Source organism: Balearica regulorum, chromosome 1, assembly GCF_011004875.1.
Source record: "Balearica regulorum gibbericeps isolate bBalReg1 chromosome 1, bBalReg1.pri, whole genome shotgun sequence".
Lineage (NCBI taxonomy): Eukaryota > Metazoa > Chordata > Aves > Gruiformes > Gruidae > Balearica > Balearica regulorum.
Window position 1 is genome coordinate 33,485,939 of NC_046184.1, and position 21,039 is coordinate 33,506,977.

At 36.2% G+C, this 21,039-nt stretch overlaps 1 protein-coding gene across 3 annotated transcripts in view; it reads right to left on the reverse strand.

The window, feature by feature from the left end:
* ADAMTS20 (ADAM metallopeptidase with thrombospondin type 1 motif 20) overlaps window positions 1–21,039 on the reverse strand; it is a 105,347-nt gene that overhangs the window by 65,786 nt on the left and 18,522 nt on the right. For all 3 annotated transcript variants that reach the window (XM_075744984.1, XM_075744976.1, XM_075744967.1), the window contains exons 5-11: window positions 9,880–9,963; window positions 9,037–9,161; window positions 8,245–8,285; window positions 7,811–7,916; window positions 6,540–6,686; window positions 5,753–5,894; window positions 4,311–4,415 (exon numbers count right to left, since the gene is read on the reverse strand). In XM_075744984.1, coding sequence (XP_075601099.1) covers window positions 4,311–4,415; window positions 5,753–5,894; window positions 6,540–6,686; window positions 7,811–7,916; window positions 8,245–8,285; window positions 9,037–9,161; window positions 9,880–9,963 — 750 coding nt within the window. The remainder of the gene's footprint in view (window positions 1–4,310; window positions 4,416–5,752; window positions 5,895–6,539; window positions 6,687–7,810; window positions 7,917–8,244; window positions 8,286–9,036; window positions 9,162–9,879; window positions 9,964–21,039) is intronic.

Below are 21,039 nucleotides of genomic sequence, written 5' to 3' on the forward strand. Positions count from 1 at the left end.
TGTAAGTGGGAGATCGATTTGTGTAAGGAGAGTTTGTGTATCAGTTGGCTTGTAACCAATTTGGTTACACGTAATAGTGTAGACATTTCTTTTCCATAATACTACTAGCTTAGTACTCCTTTTAATTAGGTCCACCATAAAATGGGATTAAGTATTTCCTGTGAATTACATCAACCACACTGTGAAAACTGGTACCCTGTAGATTTAGAATTATGAACAAATCCAGTGAATCTAGGGATTCTACCTACTAACATTATTTTATGTTTTGTTTTGTTGGGGGTTTTTTGTGTTTGGTTCTTTTTTTTTTAATCTGAACAAGGATATTCACCATGCTAAAACCTGAATCACTCCCCAAACTCACTTCTTTTTTTGGAATTTCACAAAGAAAGGGAAAAAAAAACCCTACCAAAATTTCCTATGCTCAAGGTGAGGAGAAATCTTTTGTACTATCCCAGAGTACAACTGCAAGTAAATTCCTCACTATAGAAACCCTTGAACAGACTAGTCTCCCAAAAAATAGAAGAAACTGATAGTAAAAGAAAAGTAAGCAATTGAAAATATAATCCAAACAGACAATACTGAGAGCCTGCTAGTCTGCAGAAATTTCAAAGCACAAAGAAACTTCTGACTAGAATGCAACAAGAAAACCTAAGAGGAAGCAGGGCAAAAAGATCTACTAAGTCATTCCCATTTCCTAAACATCCATCAAATTAGTTCCTACCTGGAATGTGACGGCAACAGGAATTATGACAGTTAAGAGAAAGAAACCAGGCCAATTAAAGCATTCCAGTTTCTGTCCTAATAGAAAATAACTCTCTCATACATCTTTTAGTACCTGGGGCCTCCTCTCGTATCTTGGTCCTCAATGCAGCATATAAATGCTTTCCTTATTGTGATTTATTATGTTTTAAATCAAAACCATATAGTTCATACCATAGCAATAAAAATTACACCTGTATATAGGAAACTCATTGTGGTATCCAGTGAGCAGGCTACCTCCACCTAATCATACGGCATAGTTCTTAATTCTGAAGGTAATCCCATGGTAACTTTGATTACACAGACAAGACATGAAAAAGCATTAAGTATTTAATATTTTTCATGCCATTGTGCCTCATTACACAATAAAAATAACATTTTAATAAAGACTTTATATTCTGGTTACATCATATAACTGGATTTAGGAAGACCAGAAATGAATACCTTTGTATTTAATAATATCTCTTTCAAAAAAACCCACAGAAACACTTTCGAACAATGACTAGTACAGTCCTATGGTGTGTAGAAATTCACCACTGCAAAACTAGGAAATGTTTACATATGGCATGTCTAGGCATATTTACTATCATTTTGTCTCTGAAATATCAATCAGGCCAAATAATTTAAAGGCTGCATCATCTGCTTCAGGGAAGGTCTGTGTGATGTTAGAAAAGCTAGCAGAAGCTTAGACCTCCCATGAATCTTTGTGAAGCCAAACAGGCAAAGAAAAAGCACCTGAAGTGATGAGACATAACGTGAATATCAATGGAGTGAGAAACTGTTCTCGGACACAGCAGAATTGCTACTTACAGGCTACTGTCAGACCTAAGCACTCAGAATATATAAAAAGAAAAGAGAAGTTTTCAGATACCGCAGCAAAGGCCCAACAAGCACATATAATTCATTTTTGCAGGTAACTGTAGGACGAACAAAGTACAGTTTGATCAGATCAGAGAAATTTGACTAGACAGCAAACTGAAGTTTTCTGTTTTAGTAATATTAATTCTAGATAATTAACAATATTAACTCTATAGAATTAATATAGGAAATGCTCAAATTCCCAAGAAAGTATTTTCTTTATTCTCTATAAGACACTGAAATGTTAGGCAGCACTTTCCCTTTAATGTTTTGAGAAAATGCCACCGATACCTACTAATATTATATATACTAAGAAGTCACTGAGCTCTACAACTGTGTGCACCTTAAGACATACAAAACAATTCTCTTTCAAAATCTGTGCATGCTGATAGATTGCATACGGCAAGAAGATTAGGAAGTGCAGGCACTCAGGAAAAGCTGTTTGCTTATTCACTTGAGAGTCTCTGATAGTATTAGATTTGTATCTTGTATTTTGGGAAAGGAAAGATACAAGGACTGTCAGAGTAGTCCATAGAGCAAGAACCACCAATCAGACACATAACCTGAAGAAAAACTAAAGATTCCTGTGAAAATAAACTCATGTGTCAAATTCAAGCTTAAAAAGTTGATACTAAAATTACAAGTGCCTTAAATGGATCTTCTCTGTATTCATCACAGCAATAATGCTGCAAATGCCAAATATAAATTTATTTATTTAGCTTGCCAGCAAATATTAATTACAATTATTAGTCACGATGTCTTATTCCCATTAACATCAACAAAACTTGCTGACTGAGCTTGAAAGGAGCTGTCCCTTAGACAGGAACAGATGACAAGTTGTCAGATTAACTGCTGTTCTTTCTTACATCTTTCAGAGGTAATGACTGTAACTAGCTCTTCACTTCCTAGACAAAACTAGTTTCACTGCAGTAATTGCATAAAATAGGTTTTTGTATTCTTAAATAAAAGAATTCTCTGATGTTGGCAAATTAGAGTCAAGTCAATGGAACTAAAGATTACACATGAAGTTTATATAAAGATGAACTTCCTTTCTGATCAGTGACTGACTGGAAAATGAGTTAAATGTTATAATACTAGCCACATGTATAGGATTTAATCAAGCAAAGCTTCCATTGCAACCATCAAATAACTTTTCCTAATCTTGCAAGAGGGAAAGAAACCATTTAAGACAGTTTGCACACTAAATTGTTATCCATTAAGACAGTATTTTCGAATCCCTCACTGCTACTGTCTTACCAAATACAGAAAAAGAAAAAACCAAACCTAATCAATCTGTAAAGATTAAAACTTACTGGGGAAAATTTAGTAATAACTGAGTGAAATGTAGCAGCCTATTATACACACAAATTAGACCAGATATTTCTTTAATTATCTTTGAACCCATAAAACTATCAAAAGGTAAAAAATTAGAATTGCTCCCACAACCCCTGAAGCTGCCAAAGCACACTACTATTAAAAGTAGTTCAACATAATAAACCAGCCATACTTAAGATAATCACCGTCATATCTGAGCATGTCAAAAATCTCTGAAATACTTTTCTCGTAATCCCCTGACAGGTAAGAAAATAATTCTATTTGCTGGTGGTGAACTGAGACACAGAGAAGCCAAAGACTCAATCAGCAGAGAAGTCAAGTGCCTAATTTCTGCTCACTTCCCAAACTACATAAAAATCCAAAACTAAACCCCTGAAATCTTCACTGATAACTCTGGATTCAGCTAGCCTCCACTACTACTTCCGTTTCTATCAAGGTTCTGCAAGTGCCTTGACTATATCTACTAATTAGACATTCATGACCCTTATGGACAACCCAAGACAGGTTATATCCTCGGAGGATACAGGATCAAGATCTGCACTCAAAAACAACCTGCCGGATGAGGAAGTAGTAAGCTGCACTCTCATTACCCATACATTCTTTATCAAATACACCAATGAGCAGGGCATAGGAAGTCCAGCTTCCATTTCTTCTTTTTTGTGTGTCAAATCCATACCTCGTACAGCCAGGCAGAGTCCTACGCATTAGGGTATAAGTGAGAAGAGAGCTCCTGGGTTTTAGCACTGAACAGATCCAAGTATCCTGAATTACATTACAACAGGCAAGACAGTATATGACTGAGTTCTGTGTGGTTAAGGCACCTAGTGGAGTAGGTGAAGACGTACTGATCCATGCTTTCATATTTTGTCTGAAACAGATGCAATGCACAAATATCTATTGAAACCAGGATTCTAATCCAAAGACTCTCTCTTTCCAAAAGTGTACTCCTGTATCTAAGTCACTCATACTTTATTCGTTCTGGTTCAGTGAAACAGCCTCAACAAGACAAACATTTGGGATGTCTTGTTTCCAGTAAATTAAACTTTAGAACACTACTGATAAGAAAAATCCCAACTTTCAAACAGAAAGAAAGATGGCAACTTTCCTCTGAGGTCCTCCACCTATTTTTAACCAATGTGATATCTGTAAACTTTTATAATTATTCTGAACAGATAACTTATCCTATTTATGTCACCACATTACAGGACTAACAGAAACTGCAGGTAAAGTCAGGTAGATACGGTTCACACAATCAGTATGCTACAGGAACAGTATTACCACACAGTAAGCACTGGCCTTTCTTATCTACATCAACAATTTTGCCATATACAAGTACCAAGAAACAAATGAAGGCTTACCATTCCCACACCACAAACTGTTCCATCAGCCAAAGGCATGTGCTGAGTACGACAACCCTTGTGAACACCTTCTGTGCTTGTGCACCATAAGCGTTTGCATTGTTTCTAAAAAGAAAATAAGATTACTTTTGTTCTACCTGTAACACCATTTTAGACATTAGTTGGGATATTTGTATTGTTTTCTCATACTACCTGGGCTTAGTGTTTGCTGTTAGTACTACCATTTTTCACAGATAAAACCCCATAAAAATAAAATGGATTTTGCTTAAGGCCAGGCAGGAACGTGAAATATTTCTAACTGAACCCATTAGAAGGAATAGAAAACTCTACTTCCTAACTGAGTAGAAAATTTAATAAAAGTGTGTAAGAGGTTATAGTTGATACCATGCAGCACAGATTGCATATAATTCCCAGAAAAAGACTCTAACTGGATTTCTTCTTAAAAATAAACTGACTATAAAATTAAGAAAAAAAACTCCTTTTCAAATTGTTAAAAAACTGGACCAATAATCTTAATGGATTACAAAATTTACAAAGCAGTCTTCAGTAACACCATCTTCAGGTCTTTGAATCCCCCTTTATTTTCCTACAATATTCCCACAAAGCCCGACTCCTCCTAAACATTTTACCTCACCAAAAGCTCCACTTCATTCAGTCTGAATCTCATCTTAAATTCTCTCCTTTAAACAGCTTCAACAAGCCTTGCAATATTAGTAGAGGTATTTGACAAGTTGGTCCAAAATCTAATTCCGCATGACATCTTGACAGTAATAAGTGAAGTCATAATGTTATATCTGTATTTATTTTACATTGCACTGGCCACATTAAGTTTTCAAAATATAACTTAACTTTCATTATTAATCTACTCAAGTTTTCCTTCTAGATCCCAATTCTGCTTTAAAGAAATTTTAAGTATACAAAATGTACACTCTAACAGGCATGAAAATATTTTTTGACTGTTTGACAGAGTGGACGGAATCTACATTTTGGACTAAATATTTAGAACAAATATTTGAATTAATATATTAACTTTCAAGATATAATTTTTTAAAAAGCACTAAAAGAACCAGGTAAGAAAGACCTGTTCACGTAAGAAAGGAGCTATAACGTGGAAACACTTGTAGACAGTGTTGAAATAATTCCCTTGGAGGGAGCCTTAATTTATGCAGTTTCAGATCTTTTAAAGGAATTATAATCACATTCACAGATGTGCAAATCAATATTAATTCATCCGACTTTTTAATTCTGTATATTTCTAGCACACGGAGCTGCAATGCTCTCCACTGAACTCTTCCCCCTTCAACAGAATAGAACCTCAACTTTGACATATTTCAGGATAAAATTCTTCCAAAATCAGAAATCCTGAGATTTCATTTCTAAACCTACTTTTCAGTCTTTTTTTTAGTATAGACTAAGCATGAGTCCAAGTGTTGTTCACTCACCAGATATGGGCACACTTGTGATCCAAGACCAAACATAAGTTCACATTGCTTGTTGACATCATACATTGACCCAGGCAGCTGAGAGGAAAGATCATATATTCTGCCACTAGGTTTGTCTAGGAGACATTCACCATAACCAGTACTGTTGTAAAAACAGGAACAAAATGTGAATAAATTGCTCTTAATTCACCAGGAGGCTATTCACACAACACTTACATATGTGTATCTCAGCAGAGTTATGGGTTTGCATGCCTCCATGCCTATATAATGACTTCAATTAAAATTAATAAAATAAACCAGGTCACTTGATTTTCCTTTATTGGATTTTGCATTATATCCACCAAACAAAGCTTAAGTTTGTTTGCTTTCTGGCTGTCATTTCTCATTTTCACATTGTTACAGGAAAAAAGATAATACTGCCGAAATTATACCTGCCACTTATTTTTTAAAGAAAAACTTCTGAAAATAAAGGGTGTCTATTCTGACCTACTAAAATCATACTAAAGATATTTTCACTAACCAATGCCACTATATTAAAAAAAATCTTCTTAGCTTTATGTGTTGACTGCAACTTTAACAAAGTCATGAATTGTCCAAAGAGTTAAATTCATGTATTTTTCCGGAGGACTGAGGCCCTACAAGTCAGTGGTTAAACCTAAGAACAACCCAAAATGGTATTTAAGCAATATCTTTGAAATACTTCTCAGAAAGACATGAAATTGGAAAAAACAAAACAAAAACAAACCACCAAAAATCAACAAAAACATAGCATTATACTGATACTTACTCAAGAAATTCAGTGATATATTTTTGACTACATTTTGACCAGGTCCATGGACTTGTATGGTAATTTAAAGTTGGAGCCATCACATGGTATTGATGTTTAATTCCAGCTTCTTTACATTTAAAACTGTCATCATGAGGCACATTAAATCTAAAAAGCAAAATAGACACCTCCAAAACAAATTCAGCAATAATTAATTGAAACTCTCTTAGTTGTAGCAATAAATGCCTGAGTTTTGAGTTTTAAAATGCCTTAATTTAACAGGACTCACTTAATATGACTATCTGACATTGTGGCAATAGGTATCGTAAAAATGCCTTACAAAATTCTCTCCTTATTCAAAAGGCTCCTAATTCAATAATGCTGGACACAGTAAGAATTTTACAATTACATAGTTCTTTAGCTCAAAAGAAAAACTCCAGTGTTTTGGGAGTATGCTACTTTAAATGAATAACCCGTCTCCTCAACTGAACATACAGGCTGTCACTAGACTGCCCATAACATATTACCCCGATATTCACATCATAACTCTTATTATTCAGTAACAAAAACGAACTACAGAGCACATCAACATCATATTTATGCAACTAACACATCATCTTATTTTATATCTCAGTTTAAGTACCATGACAAATGGCATGTATGTAAGTGAACTTCCAGGCACATGAAAATCAACAAACTAGCTACTGAGCTCTGTAACGTCATTGTTACCTACACTGTGGCATGCCTCATGGAGCTAGATAGAGTATAGCACCTTTCTGCCATCACTGATGAGGTATGCTTCATAAAATAAAATGCTGTCATCTCCTCTTATTTTTCTGTGTAAAGTATTTCTCTTTGTGTTACTCTATTGTATTCTGAAAGGATCAAACACAAGGAAGAATATTTCTGCGTTATATTAACAATTGTCTTTTCTTAAAGGTAAATTCCTATCAGGGCTAGAATGCAATTGCAGTTAACAGGATTATTTTGCACATCTAAAAGATACCTGTCCCAGTGTCCCAACCAGTTCATATGACAAAAGGACAGAATACAGCTGTATGACAAGTTATCTCCCATAATTTAGGATACCAATCAGCCAGGTTATAAAATTCGCAATTTCTCTACTTCTAGGTGGTGGGCAGAGCTGGCTCACTGCAAGGGGCAGATATAATGACTCTTCTAAAATGACGTAGCAGACTGTGGCCTCTTAGAAACACGGAGCCCATCATTGGAAATTGGTCATATCCAAAAGGAAATTAAAAAAATTTACCTGCTGGGAAATAGGTACTTACACATGTCCAAGCTCATGCGCTATAGTAAAAGCAGCACTCAATCCATTTTCTTCACTTATAGAACAGCTGCGTAGTGGGTCACACATTGTACCTAGCTCTGCTAAACCTGCAAAATTGAATCCTTGTATAAAAGCTTAACAGAATGAATTTTCATGCAGAAGGAGTGACACTATAAATAAATACTATGGCACCCAAGTTGAAAATCATGCCTCAACTATGCAGCAACTTTACACAAAACGAAAAACTACCTGGTACTAAAGCATGTGCCAGGACAGAACAGCATCGATAAGCTGATTTTTTTTTTTTTTTGTCTGTGTGACTTAAATTTTGCATCTATTTTCTGATTGATTCCTAATTGATTTTTCTCCCTACAGTGAAATTCACTTACATATTTTCTGCTAGAAAATCATACTGATTAAAAAAGAATAACTCACCAAGAGTATCACACTTCTCTCTAGCTCTGCAGATATCTTCCCTTGAAAGAAAAGATTTAATTAAAATTATTACAGCAAATAAAATAACATTTTTAAAGTATTTTACTGTTGCTATATTAATTACAGCGATTGCAAATCTGATTCTCAATTTTTAATCTTACAGTCCTTACAAACAATTTGCATTCTAGTGAAAGAAGTAATTTAAATTCACCAAACTAAGCTTGCAGTATGGCTTTCATTCTAGCTTGCAAAGAATAAAAATTCAAATACTGTGTTATTTCTCTACAATGCAGAAGGTAGATCAAGCATGAAATGCTGCTGAAAAACATGCAGATTGCAGTATACTTGAAACTACCTTATGTAGTGGACCATCTGCCAAAATAACAATGTAAAATTCAGGACAAATATCAAAACAGTTTGAAGTGCTGGAGTGTGTCCAGCTTGAACACTGGGGGAAAAAAAGTAATGATTCCATTACACACAACACCTCACCCCTATCACATGTACATACAATGGTTAAAGACTTAATTTCCTCGCAACAATTTCAGGTCTAAGTAAGTTCCACCATCTTTAATAAAAGGTTCGTGAGATTGTTAGCTACCAACATAGCATCACCAGAGTAATTGCTCACGTATTGATAATCAGTGGTTTGGGAAGTGCAAGACAATCTTTATTCACTTCAATTATCTATGAACAGTATCAGTGGAATGATTAAAAAATGATGATGTAAAAAAGAAACTGAAGCATTTGTCTCACCTAGCTGAGTAATTATGGCTACTTCAGATACTGTACCTAGTGATAAGAACAGCAGTATCATGATGAGAAGGGTGAGCATCATCCAAAGTGTTTTGTGCTTGCTGCCATAAGCAAAAATTACGAAGAGTGGTAGCTGCATTAAATGTGATAGCTGGTCCTTCCTAAGAAAGAAATGGCAAAAAAACCCCAAAACAAACAAATAAGGGTTTTAATATTCATGCACATGCATTTCTTATTTTATTATTTGTGCCCCTAATCTGCAAAATAATGACTGTGTATGGAAAGGAAGTCAGCAGGACTCCAAATAAGAGTTCACTCACACAGATTTGTCTGTAGGATCAAACCTTCATTTACCTACAAGTCATCAATCATGAGAACTCATTATTTTAATCAATGTATGTGAGCACGCAGCACATGTTAAATATTAAAAATAGTGTGACATTTATGATAAATAAATATAAAAACATGTATTTGAAAAGTGTATACTTCTTACAATCTTAAAATATTACAGCTGTTAGGGCTGAAACCTCTCCATCAAAACCCCCTATAAAAGCTGCCCTTTCCCTGTCATGTTTCCATGCACATAACCACGCTTTAGGTAGTTATGCCATAAGCTTTTGCGTAGTATCTGATTTATGTCCATTTAGGTCAACAGGAAGTGCTGATAGAGAGATGGGGGAATACAGGCATTAAATAAAGGCTCTGCAGTTAACCTCACATTTGACATTTAGTCTCCTATTTTAAAACAAAATTTTATATTTAAAGGAAATACTTTGTGTTTAAAACTAAAATATTTTAAACTTCAGAATTACAACGCAAATTCATGTATTCATGTTTCTTTTACTATAAAGAAATCTTTTTAATATTTATTTTTCCTACCTGTTCATTGTGAATTACAATTAATTTTACAATAACTATATTTATAAGATTTCCAATACTTGAATCTTTATAGATTGCTGCAACCTAAAGAGAAAAAAGTCAGAAGTTTAGAATATTAAACTCATCTGATAAACCACATCTCTTTTTGTCATGAAAACAAGTTATCAAAAAAACCCTCAAGTTGCTTCACAACAGGGGACTCAGGTATCTGACTGTACCTACCTATGCAAGGATATGGTGACAAACCCAAAATAGTTTGGGTTGCCCGGTTTTTAAACTAACATGCTAACTCAAAATAGCTCATATTTACTATACACACAAAGATCAGAACGCGCACACATGCTGTTTTTCAATACTAATTTCCACGTAAACAGTAACTATCCTAAAATATCCTTCTTAAATGCAAAAAATGCAGGTTTTAATATCCAAGTAGCTATAATTTTATATTCATTTCTAAACACTTAGACATCATGTTGAAATGCTAGTGTACAAAGTAAGCTTATTATACCTTGTAAAACTGATAAAATATCAAAGAAAGAACAAAAATAATGTCACTGTCATAGACATAATCTGTTTTATGGGGATGATTTGTAGAATCAATACCTAAAATATTAAGAGGGCTTTAGAAAGCAACTTTGAACCTGTAAGTTTTTGGCCTTGCTTTTAATAGAAGCTGAACTGAGTTGTAAACCTGTATTGAAAACATACATGACATACAAAGGTTTCTTTCTTCATTCACAAAATTCATATTTACATACCCAAGAGGCATTTTTATATATAATCTTACAGACAGATAGTAAAAATCATGAGTCAATCCTATACACCAAAGTGAACCACTTTTTGAAACTTTTTCTTCATAAAAGCAATAAAAAAATTCATTCATTCTCAGTAACAGCTTCTGATGTTCCATCCATACGGATTCTACAGTTTGGCTTAGAGCAGTTGTTGAATGACAGCCTTACCTAAACATGAGTTGCTAACAAACACAGTAGTACTGGCTTTCCTCCCTTCCAGCTTGTGCTAAGGCTGCAAGGCTACAAAAGTAACAGGATCAAGGAACCGACCCATCTGCAAAACTATTTTTTTTTTTTCCTTTTTTTTGTATCACGTTATATTGATCAACATGATCTCATTCCTGATGCAGCCCCTCCGACACAGATGCTGACAGAGGGAAAGGTGCAGAAGAACAGACTTCTTTCCAAAGTAGCCTCAACTTAAACTGGCTCAAATTGCTTGTGAAACCACCGCTTAGCTGTGTATGAATACTATGTACCTGAGACCAAGTAATTCTTCTAAAAGTTGGAACTGACAGAGCACTAGCTCCCACTGACTCATGCCTTCCCTTTCTCTAAACTGGAGAGAGCACAATGTGCAGCATTGTGTTCATTCTTTTGTTGATACACAAGCTGGAAACAGAGGATTCAATAAGGACAGGGAATACGCCTGAGTTTTGGAATCCATGTGGGGAACACATTTCAGAGCAGCACAGCCATTGTCTGCTTCCTTCCACGTGGACTCCATTCTTGGTTACTAACCACCAAGTATCCAATTATTCCAAGGTGGGAATAAGGAGCATCTGTCAAGCACTCGCTGAAGAGTTCCGTTAGGCACAGACACATTCAGAATACCTTTATCCAAGAACATGTGCCTATAAGGGCTCAAGCACTATATAGGCAGCAGGGGTTATCTAAATTTGAATTGAATAAAACTACCATTTTAATACTATCAAAAGTACTTTTAAACTACCACAAACTATCTAGCTCATATGTTCGTACAGTTTGAGATCCACTTTAATAAACCTACAGAGGATACTTCTGGATATTTATCCTCCTCATGAAATATCACAGTTAAGGTATGTTCATGAATGAATTGTTATCTTAGAATAACGTAAGACAGTTATCACATTCATCTCAGCTCATGTAACTAACAGTAAGCTAGCTCTCTAAATTCCTTCAATGGACAATGGAGAAGGAGAAACAATGAACTGTTGTGCAGACATGCCTATCTGCAGACGCTTATTTAGATACACGTATTTTCATTCAGGACCACAAGATGTTATTTCATTTCTTCATCCCTTTACCATGGAGGGAGACGAGGTGTCTAATTTTCAGATGTATGAGGTTAGAGGGGATTAACTCCAGCCCAACTACTTCAAGATTTATTTCTCTCTAGCAAAGAAGAAACAGAAGATGGGGTCATATGGCATTCCAAAATCATTTCAGAGAGGAATCTGAAACGAGATCTGCGACGATCTTTGGCTTATAATGTGAAGACACTTGTCCCAAGCACTGACTTTCCTACCACTTAAGCTGCTATGAGGCACTTACAACAGAGAATTTGTTACAGCATAAACCTATACAAGTTTTATCTTTTATGGAACAGGTAAAAGCCAGACTGTTTCATATCTAGATTATAATGTTGAAACAGGCACTGCAATAGAAATACAGTAAACAGAATCCTAGAATGGTTTGGGTTGGAAGGGACCCTTAAAGATCTTCTAGTCCAACTCTCCCCCCACCCACAGGCAGGGACATCTTTCACTAGATCAGGTTGCTCAAAGCCCCATCCAACCTGGCCTTCAACTCTTCCAAAGATGGGGCACATCCACAACTTCTCTGGACAACCTGTTCCAGTGTCTCACCACCCTCATCATAAAAAAATTCTTCCTTATATCCAATCTAAACCTATCCTCTTCCAGTTTAAAACTGTTACCCCTTTTCCTGTCAACTACAGGCCTTAGTAAAAAGTCTCTTGATCTTATGAGTCCTCTTTATATATTGAAAGGCTGCTATAAGGTCTCCCCAGAGCCTTCTCTTCTCCAGGCTGAACAACCGCAACTCTCTCAGCCTGTCCTCACAGGAGAGGTGCTCCAGCCCTTTGATCATCTCTGTGGCCCTCCTCTGAACCTGCTCCAACAGGTCCATGCCCCTCTTGTACTGGAGGCCCCAGAGCTGGATGCAGTACTTCTGATGCGGCCTCATGAGAGTGGAGTAGAAGGGGAGAATCACCTCCCCCTCCACCTGCTAGCTATGCTTCTTCTGATGTAGCCCAGGATATGGTTTGTTTTCTGGGCTGCAAGAGCACATTGCTGGCTCACATCCAATCTTTCATCCACCAGTATCCTCAAGTCCTTCTCGGCAGGGCTGCTCTCAATCCACTCATCTCCCAGCCTGTATCAATATTGAGGATTGCCCCAACCCAACTGTAAGATCTTGTACTTGGCCCCTGTTTGTGAGGTTCACATGGGCCCACTCCTCAAGCTTATAAGAAGACTCATTTCTGATCCTAGGTGATTGGAACGATCTGGGCAAGGAGTCCAGGCTGGAGCCTTCTTGGGATTAAAACTTAGCATTTCTTGTTTATGGTTATTACTGTAGTTGATGGATGTTCCCTCGTGTACATTAATAGTCCCTTGAAAAAAAAAATCTGTTACTGTTGTGCAAGTGCTGTCTGTTCAGGTTATCTGCTAACAAAATTTGAAAACATAGAGGAGGCAAAGAAACCAACACAAAACCCAGAGTGAGGTGTCCTCCTTCGTGCCTGTTGACCCAAGTCCATTTAAAATATTTGAGCAAAAGTATTTCTTCAAAACACAATACAAGTTACTCATACCTCAGAGGAGATGCATTAGACTGAGTAAGTTTAAGAAGAGAAGAATATCTCATTGCACATCTGAAGAGAATCTGTTGCAGGACCTTCAACACCATATCCATGCACTATCTGCATTAATGTACTGGCTATCTCTGTCTGGAGAACAGCTGAGGCCTGAAATTATGTCACTTAGACACCTGAGGCCAGCAGTTCTCACCAGAATCTGAAGCATACTTTCTCTCATACTGGAGACAGGTAAGCTCCAGCTAAACATAAAAGTAACACTGCTCTCATTAACCCTACTTTTGAGTCAAAATATAGATCCTGTGTCTCATGGGCACTTTCATGACTTCCAACCATTTAGTTATTACCACTGCTTTCAAAGGATGAAAGACTAAGACTCTGTGCTCATAATGAGATACCCTTACCAGTGAAGTCAGGTATATTCTGCAGGCTGACTGAACATATGTGTGAAGAGAAAAATCCTGAGAGATGAAAACTACAAACCAACTTGAAGATTTACCTAGGGAACTGTACAGGCTAAAATCATCAATTGAGACTTCAAATGATAGATCAATACAGGGAAGTATCAAAGATCTGGAATATGAGATTCTTATTTTTAGTGAAAAAAGTAACGGGATAAGTACTCCCTGCTCCTGTACTCTAAGGATATATCTTTCAATGCTCTCTTATTAGAAGCATCATGAAAAAGCATGATGAAATGGGATAAGAATTTGATAGAATACACAATTTCTCTACAATTTCCAGATCTACTTGCTTTACAGTGATCTAAATCCAGGCTTTACAGAAGTAGGAGGTAATAGCCAGGACAAAAGGAAATAAGTTTCAAGAGATTTTTCAGACTCTCAAACCCAGCATCCACACCACAGAACAGTTCAGACGGCACAACAACAAAGGAAGGGAAAAAATAATAATAAATGAAGCTAGTTACCCTTCAGTGGAAGGATCACAGCTTTCATTTTCATTAAATTCACAAAGATTAAGTCAGATCTTGTCATCACCACAGCTGTGGCTGCCAGGTGACTGGAAGCAACTTGGTCACAACAAAGTTAAGTTTCTCTTGCCATCCCTGTTGTAATTGTCCATTAAACTGGGACTATGAATTGTAGCAAAATGCCCGATTTAGAAAAGGTGCTAGTAAACAAGCAAGTATAACTACAGGCTGGAAGATAAGTAAATGATATATCCAAATTGAATTTAACTTATTCAGCTCTTTTTTCCTAAATATTGTATCACAAGACCTCTTTTTCTTTCCTCTTCTCTGTTACACACAACCATGGTACCAGGACAATACAAACATTCATATCCCTTGAAAGAAACATGATATCACTTCTTAGCTCACGTGTCTTTTGCAGGCTCCAACAATCTCTTATTTATCACTGTAGTGCTGAAAGGATGCAAGATAATCAGAATCTGGGAGATTTCTCCTTCGCTTCTTCCATTGTCATATCCTGATTCTGTCATATAGTTCGTAAGACCCCAGAATTGTCTGAAGTCATGAGATAAAGAAGTCATCACAGAGTTTATTGCTTCACTGAGAGAATGAGAAAGAGCTGTGTAATTTCTGCTGGTGTTATTCCTATTCTGTTCCATCCATTTCTGTACAAACTTGTGCTTTCACTAGTGGAAACTAATGCCAGCAGAGACTCCTCATGCATAAGTATATATATGCACCTCAGAGTTACCATTTTTTTCCCCTATGAGTTTTAGGCCATCTCCTATCCCCTCACCCAAGGCCTCTTCAATCTACCATCCCCAGAGTTAACCAAGTAGAGGTTCCAGATGACTCCCTGTTGTGCTCTAGTGGAGGCAAAAAGAAAGAATACATCCCTTTTAAAGGCTGAGTCACCCTGCCAGGGATGCTTGTGCTCTCTGCGTTATCTCCAACTTGGGACTGAGATGGTTGCAAATATATATATCCCTTTAATATTGCAATAACTCAGTAAATGTGACTTAGTCATCATCATCTACAGCCTTTTGATGAAAATATGCACCAAGGCTATAATCAGATCACATCAAATGCCATCATGTACAGCTCAAATGTCAAAGCATCCATCCTTCCTTCTGAAGGAAAGAAACTACCTGAAGAGGTAATTTCACAAGGCACAACCATAGCCAGACTTCTAGAGAAGTTACTCAGAGAAAGACATATGAGTGTTGCTTGGCAAAATGTCTCCTTCTTACACATGAGATGAGTTCCAGGTAGCTTAGAGCAAGACCTTTGTCATAGTTAAACAGTACTGAGGTTTCACCATAGGGACAGACCTTGAACCCTGTACTACTGAGGAGAAAATCTTAGAGACAAGTACTACTCTAATCATTAAATATCTAATTAACAACAACCAGCATCACCACCGAGGTAGCAGTAGTAGTAAACAGCACTAACAGCAGTGAATTGTACAGATGGGCAAGTATGTGCCTGCCAACGTACTGCAAAATTTCATAGAATCATTTAGGTTGGAAAAGACCTTTATGATCACAAAGTCCAACTGTTAACCTAACAGTGCCAAGTCCACCACTAAACCATGTCCCTAAGCACCACATCCACATGTCTTTTAAATCCCTCCAGGGATGGTGACTCAACCACTTCCCTGGGCAGCCTGTTCCAATGCTTGATAACACTTTTGGTGAAGAAGTTTTTCCTAATATCCAATCTAAACCTCCCCTGGTGCAACATGAGGCCATTTCCTCTCATCCTATCACTTGTTACTTGGGAGAAGAGACCAACACCAACCCGGCTACAACCTCCTTTCAGGTAGCTATAGAGAGCGATAAGGTCTCCCCTCAGCCTCCTTTTCTCCAGGCTAAACCACCCCAGTTCCCTCAGCTGCTCCTCACAGGACTTGTGCTTTGGGCCCTTCACCAGCTTCATTGCCCCTCCTTGCACATTCTCCAGCACCTCAATGTCTTTCTTGTAGTTAGGGGCCCAAAACTGAACACAGTATTTGAGGTGCGGCCTCACCAGTGCCACGTACAGGGGGACAATCACTTCCCTAGTCCTGCTGGTGACGCTATTTCTGATACAAGCCAGGGTGGTGTTGGCTGCCTTGGCCACCCGGGCACACTGCTGGCTCTAATATCTCTGTATTAGCTGGTAGACCTCAACATGTCATGAGGTATGAGGCATTATGACATTTAATACAGAGGCACCCTGGAGCTGGAATACAAGTACAGTCGCAATTTAAAAAAAATAGGATTTTTTTTATGCCCATATAGATATCTGTATGTCAATATAAGCAACAAGACTAGCTCAGATAATTTTGTATGAATGATACTTTGAAAATAATTGTTTCCGGCCATGTATATTCATTGGTGTGCAATCAAATACCCATTTTGCTTTTACCCACATCAAAGTGCACAAGATTGTGTGGTTTTATACATACAGAAGAAGAAACACGATAAGGTATAGAGCTTAAGCAAGAAGCAAATGCCTTTGTGCTGGCTCTCTAGATTTCACTGAACATTCCTGAAGCATTAGCAGTAATACACTGATCTGAGTGACAAAGGGGTAAAAGACAAGCTTAGCAGTTTAAGTAGTAGATTCAAGAAACAATATACTTGTTTCTAAATTTTAAATTTAAAAATATTTATTGCCTTTCAGATGCTAGCCATACAAATGAAATGATTAACCTACAAATTATTCAAATCTACTGACTTTTTAAAATTATGACTATATGGCAGAATCACTAATGCCAAATATTCTTAAACACTAGTTTTCCCAGAGTGTTATGGAAATGAACTGTTACCAGCAGCATGGTATGAACTGCAAAGAAAGTATAAAGACATTCTTTAAATTAATCCCATATATATTAGGACAAAATCATTTGGCTGTTTTTTTTAATGACAGTGGCAGCACACTGCTGCACAGGATGTTTCCACATAGAAAATATTTCATGATCAATGCTGATGATTAGCTGTCAGAATTGCAAAAAAAAAAAGTATAAACAAGACTACAACTAGAAAAATTTAACTTAAACGATATAAATTGATGCTGTCTCAATCCTCTCCTTGAATGCATGGCTGCCCCCCTCCCATGCTCTAACTCTAGCACTCACATGACTAGGCAGTCAGCCAAGTTCACGATCTGAGCTGGCCAATATAGCTCTACCACAGGTGGATTTACATGTCAAGTTTTTTTTTCAGAAAGGCACGATTACAAAGTTCTTGCTGCAAGCAGAGTAAGAACAGACCAAGAAGTTTTTATTACCAAGCTAACTATATAAGCAGTCCATTTCTTAAAAAGATGTCAGTAATCAGGTACCTGATTCAGAAAATGAGGACTGTACCTCAAAACGTATCATGGAACCAGATTTGATGAGGTTTTGGTGCTTTTACCATAAACTCTACTGTCTAAAGTATTTCAGTTGCTAAGATCAAGCCTTTCTGTTAGGGACTTCAAACTGTCACAACACGATGTGCCTAAGATACAGTGCTCCAGCTACAAAATCTTAGGGCACCTAATAGTACCTACTGCCTGTTCTGCTGATGCAACACTTGGAGGAACAAGAAAGAACATTGCAAGTTAAGCAATCACAGATTTCTTTATTTTATTTATCATTTCGCATTAAATAATACCACTTCTTATTGCATTTTTTATAAAGTCCTATGGCCAAGGTATTTCTTGTACTTTTATATACATATTTCAATCAGAACTAGTAAGTATTTCCAAGACATAGTGTAAATACTGTGAATACTCATCTTGCCAAGATTTATGCAATTTTAAAGAAATGAGAAAATGCATTCCAGTTCCAGTTCAATGGGATTACTTGCATGCTGAGAGTTAAGCCTTTTCAGGTTGAATTGGATGAGTGACAAGACACTTAAAACCCTAAAAATATTTAGCAGTATATTTCAGTTCTTATTTTCCACTCATAAAACAGTACCTTATAGCAGCAAGTTAACTTTGCTGACTTTGTTGATGCCAAAAAAAAAAAAAAAGGAAAAAAAGACAAGAAAAATGGGCCAGGGTTTCAAAAGTTCTTCTGGGAGCTAGATGTCTAAGTTTCATTAAAATTTAATAGGATTTATTTGCTTAAACTTTTTAGGTTTCTTTAAAATCCAAGCCAAAACCGAATATCCTTAAAAGTTTCAGAATGATTGTAAGAGTAAAGTATAATGCTTGATTCATTTAAAATGCCAGCAACCTGACAATTTCCTGTAACAGGAGACATTGCTTGACCAGATACAAGTACCATTATATTTAATAATCAAAGCTATCTGTATAATGGCAGAAAAGATAAAATTTAACAGATTAATTTCTTCTCTTTATGGGTAATGAAATAAAACTAATAATGGTTCTATTTCAAACACTAATAGGCTGTGGGTCAAGAAATGACCCACCTGCATACTGATTAATTCTAATACAGATTACACAGCAGGGAGTGGTAATAATTTGTTTTCCTATTCTTCGCATTTATTACTAACTTACTGAAAAATAACTATTATGGTAAAGAAGGAAGAGAAAAGAGATTGAAGACTGTATCTTCATATGCATCATTTGATTTGTTTGACAAAGCAATATATATATGAGTAGAGGGTTGGACCAGATGACTTCCAAAGGTCCCTTTCAACTTAATTCTGTGATTCTATGACACCGCTGAAATGCTTCAAGGAGAAGGGATACAAATTGGGATACTTATTCTTGCAGGGGTGGGGAGGAAATTAACTGAACTGTGAAGAAAATCTTTCAGAATTCAGAACTGATTTTATATTTAAAAAAAAAATCTGCATTTATAAAAGCTAAACATTTCTAGAAATAAAGTCTTAAACTTTTGTTTCAAGATTACATTTAGAAGTAGCAGATATACATCTAGAAAAAGAGCTGACAGAAGATGCCAGCTATACATCTCACTGAATACCACAGTAAAAATATTAAATTCACATTAGAGATGTAGTGGTTTATCACATGCCATTACCTCAAAGCCAGCAATAACTGACTCAAGCTCTAATATTTTACAGTATAAGGTAAGCACAAGAATGAAATCACAAGCTTTTTAGCAAAGAACTAGTATTATTTCACTCACACATATATATGTTAAATGCTGGATCTTCCGAACAGTTCATATAGACTATCTTTAGCAGCAATTATACAATGCATATCCTATTTACCAAGTAGAAGTCCAATTATGTAAGTAAAAAGACACAAGAAACATTGCACTGTAAGGAATAGTGGTTGAAAGTACAATATCTACAGATGCAGGAACAAAGTTTGTTCTTTAAAAAGAACATAATGAATTACATTAGCTATAATCACAACAGCACCTCATGAAAGTTATACAATAAATGTTCCATTTCATCTTATTCTAAAGTTTTACAAAAAACAGCTTCCATCTTAAATAATGTTTTGACCCCTTCATTTCATTTCTTAGTACAGCTTAGTACAGTATTAAAAAAAAGTAACTTTACAAAAAATGGCATCTTTGGGATCAGTTGTTTCTATAAGAATACCAAATTCAGTCTATACTATAAGTTAAAGAAAAAATCCAACTTTCAATATTTTATTTTAATACATGAACTTTTCAGACCTTCACACCACTGCCAGCAGAAAAATTCAGAAAACTTTTTCAAAATAAAGTATGCTAATCTTCCTTAAAATTTCATTATTTTTCTTGTAAACTAAAGAAAAATCCATCTTCTAAATTTAGGTGCCGACATCTGTATAATAGGCAACAGCACCTCTACTGCCATTAGCTGGAGATTTAGACATTACAGTGAGCAGAACTTGGCTCAGTTGCCTAACTACACATTATCTAGTGTCATCTAGTCAGATGCTATATGATATCAGACACCTACATAGAACTGGCAGATAAGACACATGATCTACATGGAACTTGCACACCTCTGTGAAGCAGCAGCTGAGGCTAAGTTAGATGTTCTCTGGCATCTTAAATGGCACTGGACACTTCTATAAAGCAAATGAACTGATCCCAGTGGAAACTAGAGAGCTATTCTGTTCATCCAAAAGCACACGTCTATAACTGGTTAAGTAAATAGCTTTGTATTATTTAAAGCAGATCTCTCCATAGATACCTCTATGTAGGTGTCTTAATTTGCAAGCCTGATGTTAGATGAAGTTTCATATAAATTAAGCTTCTTGAATAGATGGAAGGACAGAAATCTATAAATAATTACTATGCAAAATATTTTAGCACACCTTTTCCTAAAAAATGGTTCAACAGATGTCATGGTAAACTTTGATTTTTCAGAGCTTGTTGTACTACATCCTGAATCAGTACAAGAAGTAACTCTTGGTTCAAGAAAGAATTCACCACAGAAAGAGCTCAACTAAATGATGCCAACTCAAAGTCTGATCCATATTAATTTGAAGTTACTTGAAAAAACTAGGATTACTATAACCAAGCATTTTTTCACAATGCATTTTAACCTCTGCTGGCTGTAATTAATCCATATGTTTAACTCACTGAAGCCTAAGAATTCTTCTAATGTAACAGCAAATCAGGAAATAGGTCACAGCATTTCACCTATACACCTTACTGCATTAAACCGAAAAGATTCATAGTCTGAAGTTCTGGCCCTAATTTTTTTTTT